This window comes from Andrena cerasifolii, chromosome 2 (genome assembly GCF_050908995.1).
Source record: "Andrena cerasifolii isolate SP2316 chromosome 2, iyAndCera1_principal, whole genome shotgun sequence".
In the NCBI taxonomy this organism is placed as follows: domain Eukaryota; kingdom Metazoa; phylum Arthropoda; class Insecta; order Hymenoptera; family Andrenidae; genus Andrena; species Andrena cerasifolii.
Window position 1 is genome coordinate 20,191,261 of NC_135119.1, and position 13,857 is coordinate 20,205,117.

General features: G+C 38.1%; 1 protein-coding gene across 1 annotated transcript in view; it reads right to left on the reverse strand.

Moving 5' to 3' along the window:
• Positions 1 to 1,382: 1,382 nt before the first annotated feature.
• Positions 1,383 to 13,857, reverse strand: part of Barc (RRM1_TatSF1_like and RRM2_TatSF1_like domain-containing protein barc) — an 84,139-nt gene continuing 71,664 nt past the window's right edge. Inside the window, exons 5-7 of the mRNA XM_076807597.1 lie at positions 6,102 to 6,288; positions 3,264 to 3,400; positions 1,383 to 1,929 (exon numbers count right to left, since the gene is read on the reverse strand). Coding sequence (XP_076663712.1) covers positions 1,632 to 1,929; positions 3,264 to 3,400; positions 6,102 to 6,288 — 622 coding nt within the window. The 3' untranslated portion in view covers positions 1,383 to 1,631. The remainder of the gene's footprint in view (positions 1,930 to 3,263; positions 3,401 to 6,101; positions 6,289 to 13,857) is intronic.

Consider the following 13,857-nt stretch of genomic DNA (forward strand, 5'->3'; position numbering starts at 1 on the left):
TATAGGATAGACCTATCACCACAGACTAGGTATAGGATAGACCTATCACCACAGACTAGGTATAGGATAGACCTATCACGCAATGTAATTTTGTGTCACACGCTCGGGGAGCTCGCGAGCACCCTTACCATTTTCGTGTCACGTGCAATGTTACCGATGAAGTCTCGAAACAGATTGTAACGCTACGGGTGGTAGGATTTAGAATTCAACACATGTAAAACTAGGTCATTCGAAACCCGCGATTTACAAATGATTCTGTTAGAGTAACAATTTAAAGATCGTTTTAAACACGTATTCCGTGCAACGTGTATGAAGTATTGAACGCCCCATCTGAAATTGCCAAGTAGTCACTAAATCATTAGCTTTGTTGTTCGTTTATTGGCTCTTCATCCGCGATGAGGAGGTCGTCACCGCTGCTTCCGTTTGTGGAAGCAAGTGACTGAGCATGGAATCGGTATGGGTGGATCAGTTTCAATCCCTGGTGTTCTTGTCGAAAGGGAAAAGTTTCGGGCGTAGGGGGTGTGCCTTTTGGTACTCCGCGTTAGTCGGCTTGAGTCAGGTCACACCTGGTGTTGCTCCTGACGAGTTGCTCGATGCAAGAAGAATCGTCTGGGAGACGCCGAGCGCTTTTCCGTTTCTACTCGGACATTACGGTGGTAGGAACTGCGCCATCGAATACTCCTTTCGTGCTTACTTCAGTCTTTCCTTCCTTGCTGGATTTCTTTCAATCGAGTGATTGCTTGGCAGTTCTCTAGTTCTAAACTGGAGAGATCGATGGAACTTTATTTCAATCTATTTCTTTGGTTGAGTAGGCTAGGCTTTTCATGTACAGGGAGATCGATGGAACTTTGATTCCATCTATCTCTCTACGGGTCTCGAAACGCAGCAACCTCCTCGCGATGAGACCCGGTAATCGGTGAAAACCCAGGCGATGGCTGCGATTGTCAAATATTCTAGTTAGATATAAGAATTATTTAACTTGCAATACTTTAGTATAATGTAAGAATAAATGTAACTCGAAGTGTTTGTAACTTTTATATGTAATAAAGACATGTGAAATTATCAAGTGGAGTTCGATTATTCCTACCCTAGAATACGAATACAGTGTTAAGATAGGAGGGTAAGTAGAACTTGGAATATTTCGGCGAGGGTGCCAGAACTGATAGGACGTTTATCAAGGTAAAAGTTTTTCAATAATTTCGATTTTTAAATCTACTTAACAATAATAATTTTGAGAACTCATGCCTCTTATAATTACTTTATAAGAATAACTTCTGTATGATACACTTTGGACTTACAAAATCTTAAGCCCAGAAAGTTCAGAAACAAGTGACGAAACGGGAAGCAAGGCTGAAAAGAATGGGGAATGATTGAACAACAGGTTATAGGAGCTGTTCGTTTTCTTTTATTTTTATTCGAGCAATTCGTGACGTCGCAACTAGTACCATATCTTGATCAACAACGAGACTTACAAGTGGTTACTTTGTAATCTGGCAAAAATACTTTTAACCGTGATCGTCAACGTTACTCCTAGTTATGTAAATTTCGTTTAAAACGTTCTCTCGAATTTCCGCTTCTGTCGTTACACTGCAATAAAACTCTGACATGGGATTCTAGCTATTTTGATCTTTTTATTCAGTTGCCTCATCCGAGTCGGAATTTGATGAGGATTCAGTTTCTTCTATTGTTTCCTGCACTTGCACGTTGCCTGAGCGTCCCTTTTTTTCAGACGTTCCCATCTTTTTCCAGTTTTCCGTTGATTTGGATGGTTTCACCTTGTCCAAAATCTTGGAATTTTCCTCCCCTGGTTTCTGCGCCCTCCTTTTCTCATTCTTCCCTGACCTCCCTTTCTTTTCTTCCTCCTCGCCGTCGAGATACTCGTCCCACTTCGCTATTCGGGCCTCAATCTCTGCGTCCGTTTCTGAAACCCTATGAAACGGATTGATTCCATGATGACTGCGAACACCTCCTCAGCCTCTCAATCAGCAACGCATATATTTAATCTTAACCCTGAAGTGGTACACATGGATCGACTGTCTATGATCGCCTTCTAGAAACTAGTTAGAAGTGTAAGACGATCAAGGTCTAACTGTTAAATTAAATTTTGAAAACTTTTATTTTGTTCCTAAAACAAAACTGGAAATTATCATTACGAGATATTAAAATACACAATATGACTCATCAGTATTTGACAACGTGAATGTGAAGAAGCAGTAGCTATGCTTCGACGGATCCATGCGCGTCAATTTGTAGTGTTGATAGAATGATTCTTAATTATTCTAAAGTGAAAATAATAGATTAGAAAACGAAAGTTTAATAATTTCTATTTCAATGGAGGTTCTTCTAGGAAGTATATAGTGACTCAAGAGTCGAAATGGCTGAGGAAGAATAATTAAAATAGGAGTATGTAAATTATATGATAGTTAACTTCTTACCGTGACAGATTACCAAATTTGTACATAAAATACAATAAATTAGGATTAAATTATACGTCACCTAGTCTTTCAGTTTCTTCATAATTTATAAATTGATTCATTCTTAGCAAATAGAAAAAATTAGTTAAAAAAGTAAACGATATTCTTGATGAATACTTCACTCACAGCACACATACGCTCAACATAACTTTAACTTCAGAAAATCAACATATAACGTACATTTGGAGAATGCCAAATAAAAATCTGAAACCTAATTTCCATCATGATGACTAATAATTAAAAAAACTTTGGAGCCAAAGATTAGCTATCTTCCTGTGAAAGTTAAACGATATTAAAAGAAACACTTGCATCGAACGAACTACTCACTGCCATTGCAGTAAGCGAAACACATTTTCCGTCGCTAAAAAATTAAATTCAAAACTACATCAGATATTCAAAATCCAGCCGCGATGTTCTGCAAAGTATTCTGAAGATCCAGTGATATGGAAAAAAATTCCTCATATTATTTAAAAAAATCTCTTAACATTGCCATACACACGATACATACCTACTTATCTCAAAGAAACAAAATAAAATGAAAAAAAAGAAAAAGTATAAAAAAAGACTTGTTCGCACAGTCGTAACAAAATTTCCCTAGCATAAAAGGTTTTATTCCTGGATAATATCCCTAGGCAATGCCCTTCAACGTCTGCGTCGGTAAGTCAGACTCGTGGCGGATGAAAAGAAGCTGAGTAGCTGAAGAGAACCACGCTAGTAGAAGCCGACGCACGGTTAACAGCCGACGTCGGTAAACGAGTCGACAAAAAGGAAAGCAACAGATAAACTCACTTGTACTTGGTCTTCCCATCCCAGATTTCAGCAGAAATCTTCCTCTGGCTGAACCAGCGGCCGTTCAGTAGCTGAACACATGCCTGAGCTTCGGCAGGTTCACGGAATGTCACCTGTGCAACGCCTTCAGGATGTCTCTGCAAGCATGAAAAGGAATTTGCGCTTCAATTTTTTGCAACCGACACCGATATGGAATTTAATTAAAAACCTTCAACTATTTCAATATAACGAATTAATAAAAAAAAAATCCTGGACAGAAAAATACTCCCCTCCCCGTTGTTCAGTGAAATCTATCACTCGCAATAGTATTTTAACTTTGCACCGGGCAGAATTAACGAAGCGGAACAAGAAGCAAAAATTCAAGTTGCTTTTGCACGTGAATTTTATCTCTTTGTTTCTGGATCGTAGTCTTCGGTTTTGCTTTCCAGTTTCACGTAATATTTTTGAACGCGTTTGAGAATTGTGTCACATTCAGAACTATATTTGAAGAACCTTTTCATTTTTTTAGCTCCACTATTTTAAGAATTTATGCATAGGTACTTTTTTGGCAACCGGTTTCTGTTCAAACTTCGTATAAAGGAGAGAAGACGTCGCTTTTTTTATTTGCCAAAAAATCTTGCTCCCCTTACGTCGCAGCTTCTTGCATATCCATATCAGACTTTCGTACAATCGTTCCCTTAACAAAGCACAATTTTTTTCTTCTCATGCCTTATTTCAATCGTGAAACGAAACCGGTAAAACGCATGCGCCAGTGCAACAATAGCTTGCGTAATGCAGCAACGAATGTTCGTCGTCTTTCCACTTCCATTACGCGCGCTTTGTTGCACAGCGAATCTGAGTGCGCCCGTTTTTACGACTTAAAGCTGTTTGCGTCGCCCCCACAGTTCCCCATAATACTTTCCTCGTCGCGACTTAAACCGCAATTTATGGACCCTCGGTTCGGACATTAATTTCACCGTCTGACCCCGTGTACGACATGACACTCTTCCGTTCCTTTGCCACGCTGTGGGCTCGTTAGATCAATCCATTCGTCCTCCACCTTATCCTTGATTTACTGCGCGATATATATCACAAACACCACCGTTTCTTCAAAATGAAAAACAATTGGTTTTCTCAAAGATGTAACTCAACATCACCTGTAACCTTCTGAACGAAAGCCCTTGAATCTCATTCGTGCACCCCTCTGCGATTTCACGTTTTATAATTACAGAAAAGAGAGTGTATCCTATATTCCCTTCAACTGGAATGCATTCTTTTAAAAAAACTGTCAAACGCCAATTAAATAACGCCAGAAAGTGTTTTGCACTTATTCACTTTTCTCCGACCACGTGAACAAGAAATAGAACGGAAGGAGAGCAAAAAGCGGAACAAGAGGTAGCAGGCAAATTTAAGGGCACCGGGGAGAAAAATAGGGCGACGCGATATTCCCCGAAGTGAGGGCAAACAGTGTCAGCCATAAAACGGTTCTCAGCTGTTCGTAAATTCCGGCCGCGCATCAACGGTCTTTTGATCATTTTTTCATCGACCGGCTTTTTTGCCGCGTTACAAAACTGCCAGGAAAATACGGGGGACACGACGTTTACGGGTAAATTGGCCGCCACAAAATTTCCTTTTACGCGCCGCTTTTGATCTCGGCACCATGCTTCCAGCGCGCGCGCGCGCGTTAATGTTACCCAGAACTGCGCGGCAGACCGTAGGCTGGGGAAGACGATGGAATTCACTTTGACATTGAATGGATTCACGGTTGAGACGCGGCGACTGGGAGTGTCTCGTTGCGAATTTATGGGGTTAGGTCATCCCCTTTCGAAAGTTTATTTGCGTCGGCCATGGAGGACCTTCACGGCAACGTCTTTGTGGATCTGGCGTATCTTGCTGCTCGTCGGACCCATTGTGCTCGACTCTTCCGTCAGCGGGATCGATCTCCCTGATTGTTTCTAGCGGACCCTTGTGCCCAAGATAGGTCCACCCATAACGCGAAATTCAGTGGAACTATTAAAATTAGCATTCTTCTTTGCACTACTTATTCCTTTATTTTTCTTCGGCGAAAATGTTCAGTGGATACGTGATTACTTAAGTTTGCATAAAGCTAGGGATCTTCGGTGTTTTGATACATTAACGAAGTTTTATTAGAAAAACTGATGCTTTTAGGTTCAAAATTATGAATAACGAATTTGGATGGGAATAGTGAAGTACACAGGGTGTGTGGAGATGATATGAAATAGATGTCGAATAGTGAGGTCTAGAGAATTGCAAAATGCAACTGCTTTTCATAATTTTGTATTAAAAATTACGTATCGTGAAAGGAGAATGTTGTTTTATTTTTTTAAGATAATTTCATGGTCCGTTCGTAAATTTTTATAAAATTCGCTGCAGTGCTTTGTTACTACAGTGACTGTATTCTTGTTTCAGTTCGCAGCGGGTCTTTGGTATTGTATTGCATTAGGATCAATTACTGTGGCAATCGATCACCCAATATGTCGAGTAACTAATAAGAAGCTAATAAGACAGGGGACAAGGGAATACTTAATATGCTCGCGACTTTTACAGATGCATCTACACATCTAGGGGAGCAGAAATTTTTATTAAAACTTGGAATTCGAATTCAAAATCTGTTTTCTGCTTTTGGATATTCGGCTCGATGGGAAAATGAAAAGTTTAAAAGAAATTGCATTAATATCGCGAACGAAGTTAATGTATTTATTAATGGTACCATAAAAAGTAATATATGACGATACTAGACAGTAAAAAATTTAAATAAAGTATTTAGAAATGAATATAGGAAACCACCAACTATTTTTATTTTAGTTTTAAATAAATAAATAAATAAATAGTACTTACATCGTACATGACCACTTTCCGGACGTCACCGCATTTTAGGCACTCAGAACGAATATCCTGCTGATATTCCAGCAGCAACGCGACTTCTTTGTCAAAATCCTCCGGGGAGAACAGATTTTTTATAATCACCACTTTCTCGTGCTTCTGCGGCTCGCCCAGCATACGTTCTGGCCTCCAATCGAATAACCTGTGGCAGAAGGTAAACATAGTGTTAAATTTATTTTATAAAGCGATCAGAATCATAGAAATACGAGAGGTTCCATATTCTCCCTTTGTGTCTAATTTAACTCCTTAGTGACTGCTTCTTAAATTTCTTCAAATTACAAATATACCTAATTCTGAACTATATACCATTTAAAATTGAGCCAACAAATATTTTTATCAATAACTGAGGAGTACTTGTAGAAAACACTGTAAGTGCCAAATTCTTTTTTTTATTTACCAACACAAACCATTTGGAATACATACACGAATGAAGAATAAAGTAGACAAGTGTCTACTGTAAAAATACACGTTTCCAAATTATTTCCATTTTATTTATTTCCATATCTGTTTCTGTGATTTATGCGTGGCTCGATCGCCAGTATTAAGTTATCGCGCCTTTAGAATACTGCGATGAAGCAACGTAGGAGGAAAGGAAATTTATATTTAAAGTAGAGACAGAAATTTTCAAAAGGACAGTGTGTTTGCATGGATGAAACAAGATGACCTGCATGCTAATCCAATGAATATTACGCGGGGTGATTCATGTGTACACGGTACGTGTGGCCTTTTGTAAACCAGGAGGTGTGAACAAGAGATTACACTGACGTGCAACGATGTTACGGTGCATGTGCGTGAACACTAACAATCTGTGCTAAACTTCAGTTACCTATATCACATTTTTATGCATAAGACGTTCCTTAAATCACCAAAGGGCTGTGCTGAATAAATGACAAACTCCGAAAGAGAAAAGTAACGATCTAAAAATTGGAAAATTTATTTAATGACTTTTACTAAGCAGTGTTTATTATTCATAGTACTCCATAGTTTTCTAATATTCTGCTTTGCCTGGCTACAAGTTAATTCCAACTTTTGCTTCTAAACACGACTCTGTTAAAGATTTATCGCCAAAGCTTATCTGAAGCTTGACTACAGATTCAAAGTTGTAAATAAAGATTCCAATGTCTAATTAACAGTACTTGTGATCGATTTTTTGAAGCATTAAATACTGCAGGCTGTGGAGCAGAATTTATTGAAGTGGCACGTGTCAGGTTACAAATTCGTCTCTATTGTAACAATAATTGGTCTCGCAGTGAATCCAAGAAGTACAGATCACAAGCGCGAATAAAACGATGATGGATCAATCTCTTTCTCAGCCTGTACCACGGGCATAGATCTGACTTCATCCCCTCGTAACTGCACAGCTCAGTTTGCTGGGCGAATTAATGAGCCGTAACATTTCGCGGCGTCGTGTGTGGTAGACTTTCAACGAGCTCTGACATTATGGGACGCCTTAACACATTTGTTCAACATCGCATTGCAACTGGAGCGTTTAACCTTTTTGCAGCCGGGGAAAACACGAGTTCTACTATCGTTCTGTATCCAGGAGCAACGCTAAACTTATCTGCACGTCTTAATCGCAGATACCCGTGTATTCGATATTTTTTTCGATTAAATCTTCGTAGTATATGGATCATTGTTTTTACTTTTAAAACTATTTGTTAACATTGTTTTATTTCAAAAATATTTACAAGCAATGTGAGATAGCAGTTGGTGGGGGTTTGACTTTTTTTATTTTAAGGACATTCTTTTTTAAGGGAACTTATTTTTTGAAAGAAATAAGAGTTGCGTATTAAATAATATTCGGAAGTATTAATATTTAATGTGAGTTCACAGTAACTCTAGACTTCTATATTTTTGCTGCTGCCCTTGATAGCATTATTCCATACAAATTTAATAACAAAAGGTGTGTTTTGTAATAATGCTTTTGTTTCTGTATATCTGTCTTCTTAACAAATCATTTTTCGACTCCAAGTATTTTACATATCATGCCCTTAGTGCGTCGAATGATTATAATTACGTGAATCTTCCTTCTTTTACAACCCTCTGAATTGAACACTCGTACCTCGGTAGCTCTGAGGCTTTGCAAAGTGGTGGTAAAAGAAACTGGGGGTTGAAGTTTTACAAGCAGTGGAATATGTAAAATGAATCTAAAAGAAAGTTTAAAAATATATCCTTCCATGTGAGTATACATATATCTATCTTTAATACTACAATTTGTAATATTACCACCCCCAGTCACTTCCGCGGCATCCCCCGTATCTGCGCGACATATATACAAATTGCAAGCCCCTCCCTATGAATCATAATACACATTATTTTCGTCACGATGCACCTACCAAGCTTTCCTTCGCCCGTCACCGCAGACTAAACCCGAAATAAAATACATACACTCTGGTACATCAGACGAACGCTCCAACGCTCATCAATCACCAATTCTACCGCAAGAATCGTCCGCCCACGCCTCCGTCGCGAACAGAGGTTGTATATACACAGTAACCCCACTGTACATATCGGTAAATCAAGTATTACATTCGATCGAACATAGCATTTCACAGGTACTACCGGCCCAGAAAATTACGGCATTGACACTGACAATTAATTACGTGTTTAACCCTCTCCGGCGCAGTCAATTAAGCCGATCAGAGGCCGGTACAGACAATATCAATTAACTCGACGACACGGCATCGTCGTCGATTAGAACGGCCTCTCGTGTCGGGGCTCCATTAATATTCAGTGATTTCTGCCATAATTAACCGGGTGTGAAATCGACAATGATATCAATAGCGAGCCACGCTGCTGCACTCAATAAAGTTCGAGCCGCTGTTACTTGCCGTAGACGCGAAAGATAAATCGATAAGGTGTCACCGGTGCGCGGTTTATTTGGCCTGCTCGTGCGGCCGGGGTTATTAAATGCGATAATTTTGTGCCGTACCAGATTATGCTGATAAATGGACACGCGTGGAACACACCGCGTAACGTGTACAGCGTACACGCAATAAATCTCTGTCGTTGCGGAGGACATTCTTCGGGATAGATTTACGGCGTTAGGCTGACGAGTTACCATATGTGGGAGCTATTTCTCCATCGCTTCTTTCCCCGATTATTTATTGGACGAAGGATTTATTCACAGGGCACTTGTGTGCTTATCGACAACGAAAATTCGAAATGTGATGGGATCTGCCTGAGCGCGGGAATTTTGTACTGTCCCTAGCAGCACAAAATACTGGTTAAATATTTTTTCCAAATATTAAAGAAATATTTTTTCCAAATATTAAAGAAATATTTTTTCCAAATATTAAAGAAATATTTTTTCCAAATATTAAAGAAATATTTTTCCCAAATATTAAAGAAATATTTTTTCCAAATATTAAAGAATTATTTTTTCCAAATATTAAAGAAATATTTTTTCCAAATATTAAAGAAATATTTTTTCCAAATATTAAAGAAATATTTTTTCCAAATATTAAAGAAATATTTTTTCCAAATATTAAAGAAATATTTTTTCCAAATATTAAAGAAATATTTTTTCCAAATATTAAAGAAATATTTTTTCCAAATATTAAAGAAATATTTTTTCCAAATATTAAAGAAATATTTTTTCCAAATATTAAAGAAATATTTTTTTAGCCACACTTTTTAATATGAAAAAAATGTTGATTCCAAATATTATATACACATACTGAAAATGTGAAATAAATGTTTAGAAAATATGAACTAAATATTCGTGGAATATTTTTTTCATAATATAAAATGAATATTTCCAGTATATTTGAAAAAAATATTTGCTCCTTAATCTGGAATAAATATTGTATGTATATTTAAATATCAAAAAGTAGCTTTCACCTGGTTCGTCAGAAATAAAAAAATCGACTAAATTTAGTTAGAATATTAGATTATCTAGTACCGGACCTAAGGTAAGATAAACTACACCATATGAACACTTAAGTTATAGAGAAACCACTGTATGTACTGCTGTCCTTCGTTTCCCTTAACCACATCTGAAAGTAGAATGCCAGAGTTTAATCATTCCCTGACAATTCGTTTAGTTAAGAAAAAAACAAGCTACTTTTGTGAGAGAATAATGCTCGTTAATAATCCGGACGATGCGAACACGAAATACTGTGTTTGGTCATCAATGTTTCCACAGAATGCATTAATCAGACTCCATATAAGTTTAAATTGTAATTTATGCAACCTGTTGATGTGAAAACAAATTTGCCTTTACTAGCTACACCAGTATATTACTTTTGAAAGGAATTTGCATAAATTCCCTATTCGCTTGCTGTAGCTCCAGAGGCCTGAAATTACATAACGAGAAGAGTTCTGTTTCAAAAATTGCAAGAATAAAAAAGGGCACACCTGCGTGTAGTACAAGTTACGTTTATTCGCAATGAAAGTACATTACGTTGTGAAATACCGTGAAGAGTAAATGTTTGTGATGAGAGAAGATTGCGTGGAATGTTATCTCCTTAATTTGCAAATGAGATGACAATGGGATCTCAGGTAACCGTGACTCACACTCCTATCACAAATTTATTCTTCGCGCAGGACCGGCATACCATATTTTTAATTCAATTTTGAAGCGAAATAAAGTTTCAATCGAGCGTTACTTCGTTAATGTCTGACGCAAAATTTATTAATAACAAGAGGAATTGTGGTTACAATTCGCAGAGTCTGCATGATTATCAATGCAGAATGCGTTGTATAAACTAAATATGAAATTTAAATATGCATGGCAATTTGAAATGCTGGGAAACTTTACATAAATTCACGAAACCAATAATAATAGGATTTAAAAGCAAAAGAAATTACAATAAAAATTCATATCCGATTTTTAAAAAAAAATATCGCGCTGTACTTTTATTACATTCGATTACATTATGCAATCCCTCTTTCTTGGCCTTATTCAATTAATTCCCCCCACGAAGTAAATATTGCTGCAACAGCCAAATTACCCCGATGACATCACCAGCATGTCGCCTGTCGAATTGACATTTAAATCACGGAGGGGGTTTCTCAATGGCTTTCCCCGGCGCAATTACACGCATTTCGTTCATTCAAGGCGAGCAAATGACTCGCGTTCGAAAATAAGCACGGCGTCATACCGAGGTCCGGAGCGCCGAAAGAACTCGGTTGCTTCCAGCCCGGCTGTCACGTTCGCCACGTAAAACGCGGTCTCGATCCAAATTGCACGCACGGCCGGGGGGAGGTGATCAGGAAATCCTCGTGTAAGCGAATACAGCTCAGTGGAGGGAGCGTGTATGCTGAAAGCGTGGGAACCACCAAGGGGGTCGCGACAGGGGAAGCCGATCGACATTCAGGCCAGAATAGAAGGAAATCGTCTGGATAGGAAACGAGATAGCGGCTCCGATTCGTGTATGCGAAAAGACCGTTAGAACGAAGACTTCCGGGCGGAGAACAGTCGAGGTGGGCCCTGTTCCTTGGTTCGTTCGCAAATAACTGGTTTTCACGAAGTCCAGGCCATCGAACTCTGGGCTCTCGTCCTACGACAGACACCCGTGCGCGCCGATGAAGACGGCAAACGTTCGAGTAACCGATGATCACAGACACCATGCACGGATAAGAAACGTGTTCACCGTGTACCCGTGGATTCCGAGGCGATACGCCTTGCCCTGGTCTACGCTGCGGTGAACTCGGAGCTACACGATGGAGGCTGTTTAAATACCTTGTGCAGCGGACACGGGGTCAGTACTGCAGTACCTAGCAATTACAATTGCTCTCTTTCATTCCTCAATTTGGCTGAACGACTTCACCTATATCCAATGCTATATTAAGGAATCGCGATCGAAATATAGAATATTAGGTCGGTGCAAAAGTTCGTCCGCTTTATTGAATCAAAGTCTTCATTAAAGGTAAGAATATGGGGTAAAGTAGCCGAATATGACGACCTGCCTTAAAGCGAGACCCCCGGCTTATATCCGCTACAGAACTCTTGAATGTCATAGCGATGCTGCTTCTTTATTAACTAACCGTTTATTTGTTGTTTTGTCCGCACAGTGGCATTGTAATCAATTAAGCGCCTTGAGCAAGCACATATTTCTGAAATACGTTGCAGAAAGTTTTTCAAGTGGTTCGATTAAATTACAAATACCTGTAAAGTGTGTAATTATTTTCACAAATAGTGTTGTATAGTGCTTGCAATGGAGTTTAAGGCTTACTAGTATATCATTAAATGATGAAGACTTAACTTCGAAGCTACTTAATAGTTATCATGTTATTGTTTCCGAATATGAGACCCGTGAAAGTTCAACTGATGAGAGTGAAGAAGAAATTGTTCTGAATGATGAAAGTGATTAAGAAAGAAAATTATGATACAGAATGCTTGTTTTGCAGAGGTCTTTATTCTCCAGATGTGCTAGGTGAACAATGGGTTAAGGGGTGATGCTCAGTCAGGAGGCCGAAGAAAGGGTGGTCTTTGGAAATTTTTTACTCCAAAGCTATAACACATTTCTGAAAAAATCTTTTTTCCTTTTAAGGGTCGCATCTAGTACCGTGCATCGTATTTTTTTTATTTAAAAATATTTATCAATAACTAAGTTATTGTCCATCACTCGAAGGTTCTCTAAAATAAAGGATTCTGCGGTGACTACTGCTGCTCGAAAGTCGATCATCTAATATAAAAAATTCAAAAGAATTTACTTATTATATTATATTTTCTAGTATTTGAACGAAGGATTTTTTTATCCCATGCTTAGTTTTCTTTTAATTGACCAAAATCAGGCACGATTTATGATAAAAGTTGAAACTTTTACTTTAAACATCAGCCATTTTTTCCCAAATCAATATTTCGAAAAATCCTTCGTTCAAATACTAGATAATATAATATAAAAAGTAAATTCTTTTGAATTTTTTATTTTAGATGGGCCCACGAAGACTACGGTAGTGAAGAAATAGATTTCACGTGCCGAGTTTATAAAAAAAGAAAGAAAAAGTAAGTTTCAGGGAAAAACAAACTGTGTCTCATATTATGAACCCATTTTTTTATCTGCGTATTTGAATGACTATGGTTTTTATTTTATTATGAAGAAACCGAATCTTTGTCATACTTCTTTTGCGTAGGTTGCTAAAGAATTCATATTCTACTTTTAAAACGTGTATCGAATTTTAATAAAACTGTTCTTAGTCAGTCGTTATGATATTTTTAAGAAATGGGTCTCATATTCGGCCACTTTACCCTATTATAGGAAAGTTCATGAATTTCATTAAAAACACCTCTAAAGTTATCCTACCATTTTTGGCCTATCATCCTGGGCGTTACCTCTTAAATGGAACTCGAAAATGTAGGAGAGATCTCAATTTGGTTTCTACCGTTAATGTATGCTGTCCTGTTACGTAAGGACGCCTTTGAACGATTTCTAGAACGGTGGACAGCTGAAATGCATTCGCAAGACTGGAGAGTGTAACGAAGGAAATACAGTCCTGCATCGACCAGTCGCGAATATCGCGAACAGATAAAGACTGTGCCTCTAACGTTTCCGCGCGTGTTCTAGAGATACGTTATGGTGTATATGTATATCTGGCTGGAGTAGGAATGCAACTCGACATGAATATGCAACACGGTGAATTTAGATTGAAATACTTGGGATTACCGTTCGATATTCTGTCCACTGAAAATCGACGAAGATTCTGGACGGTATTCCAATTATCCAAGTGTTCTTTATTAATATCAGAATTATAACTCCTTCAGAAA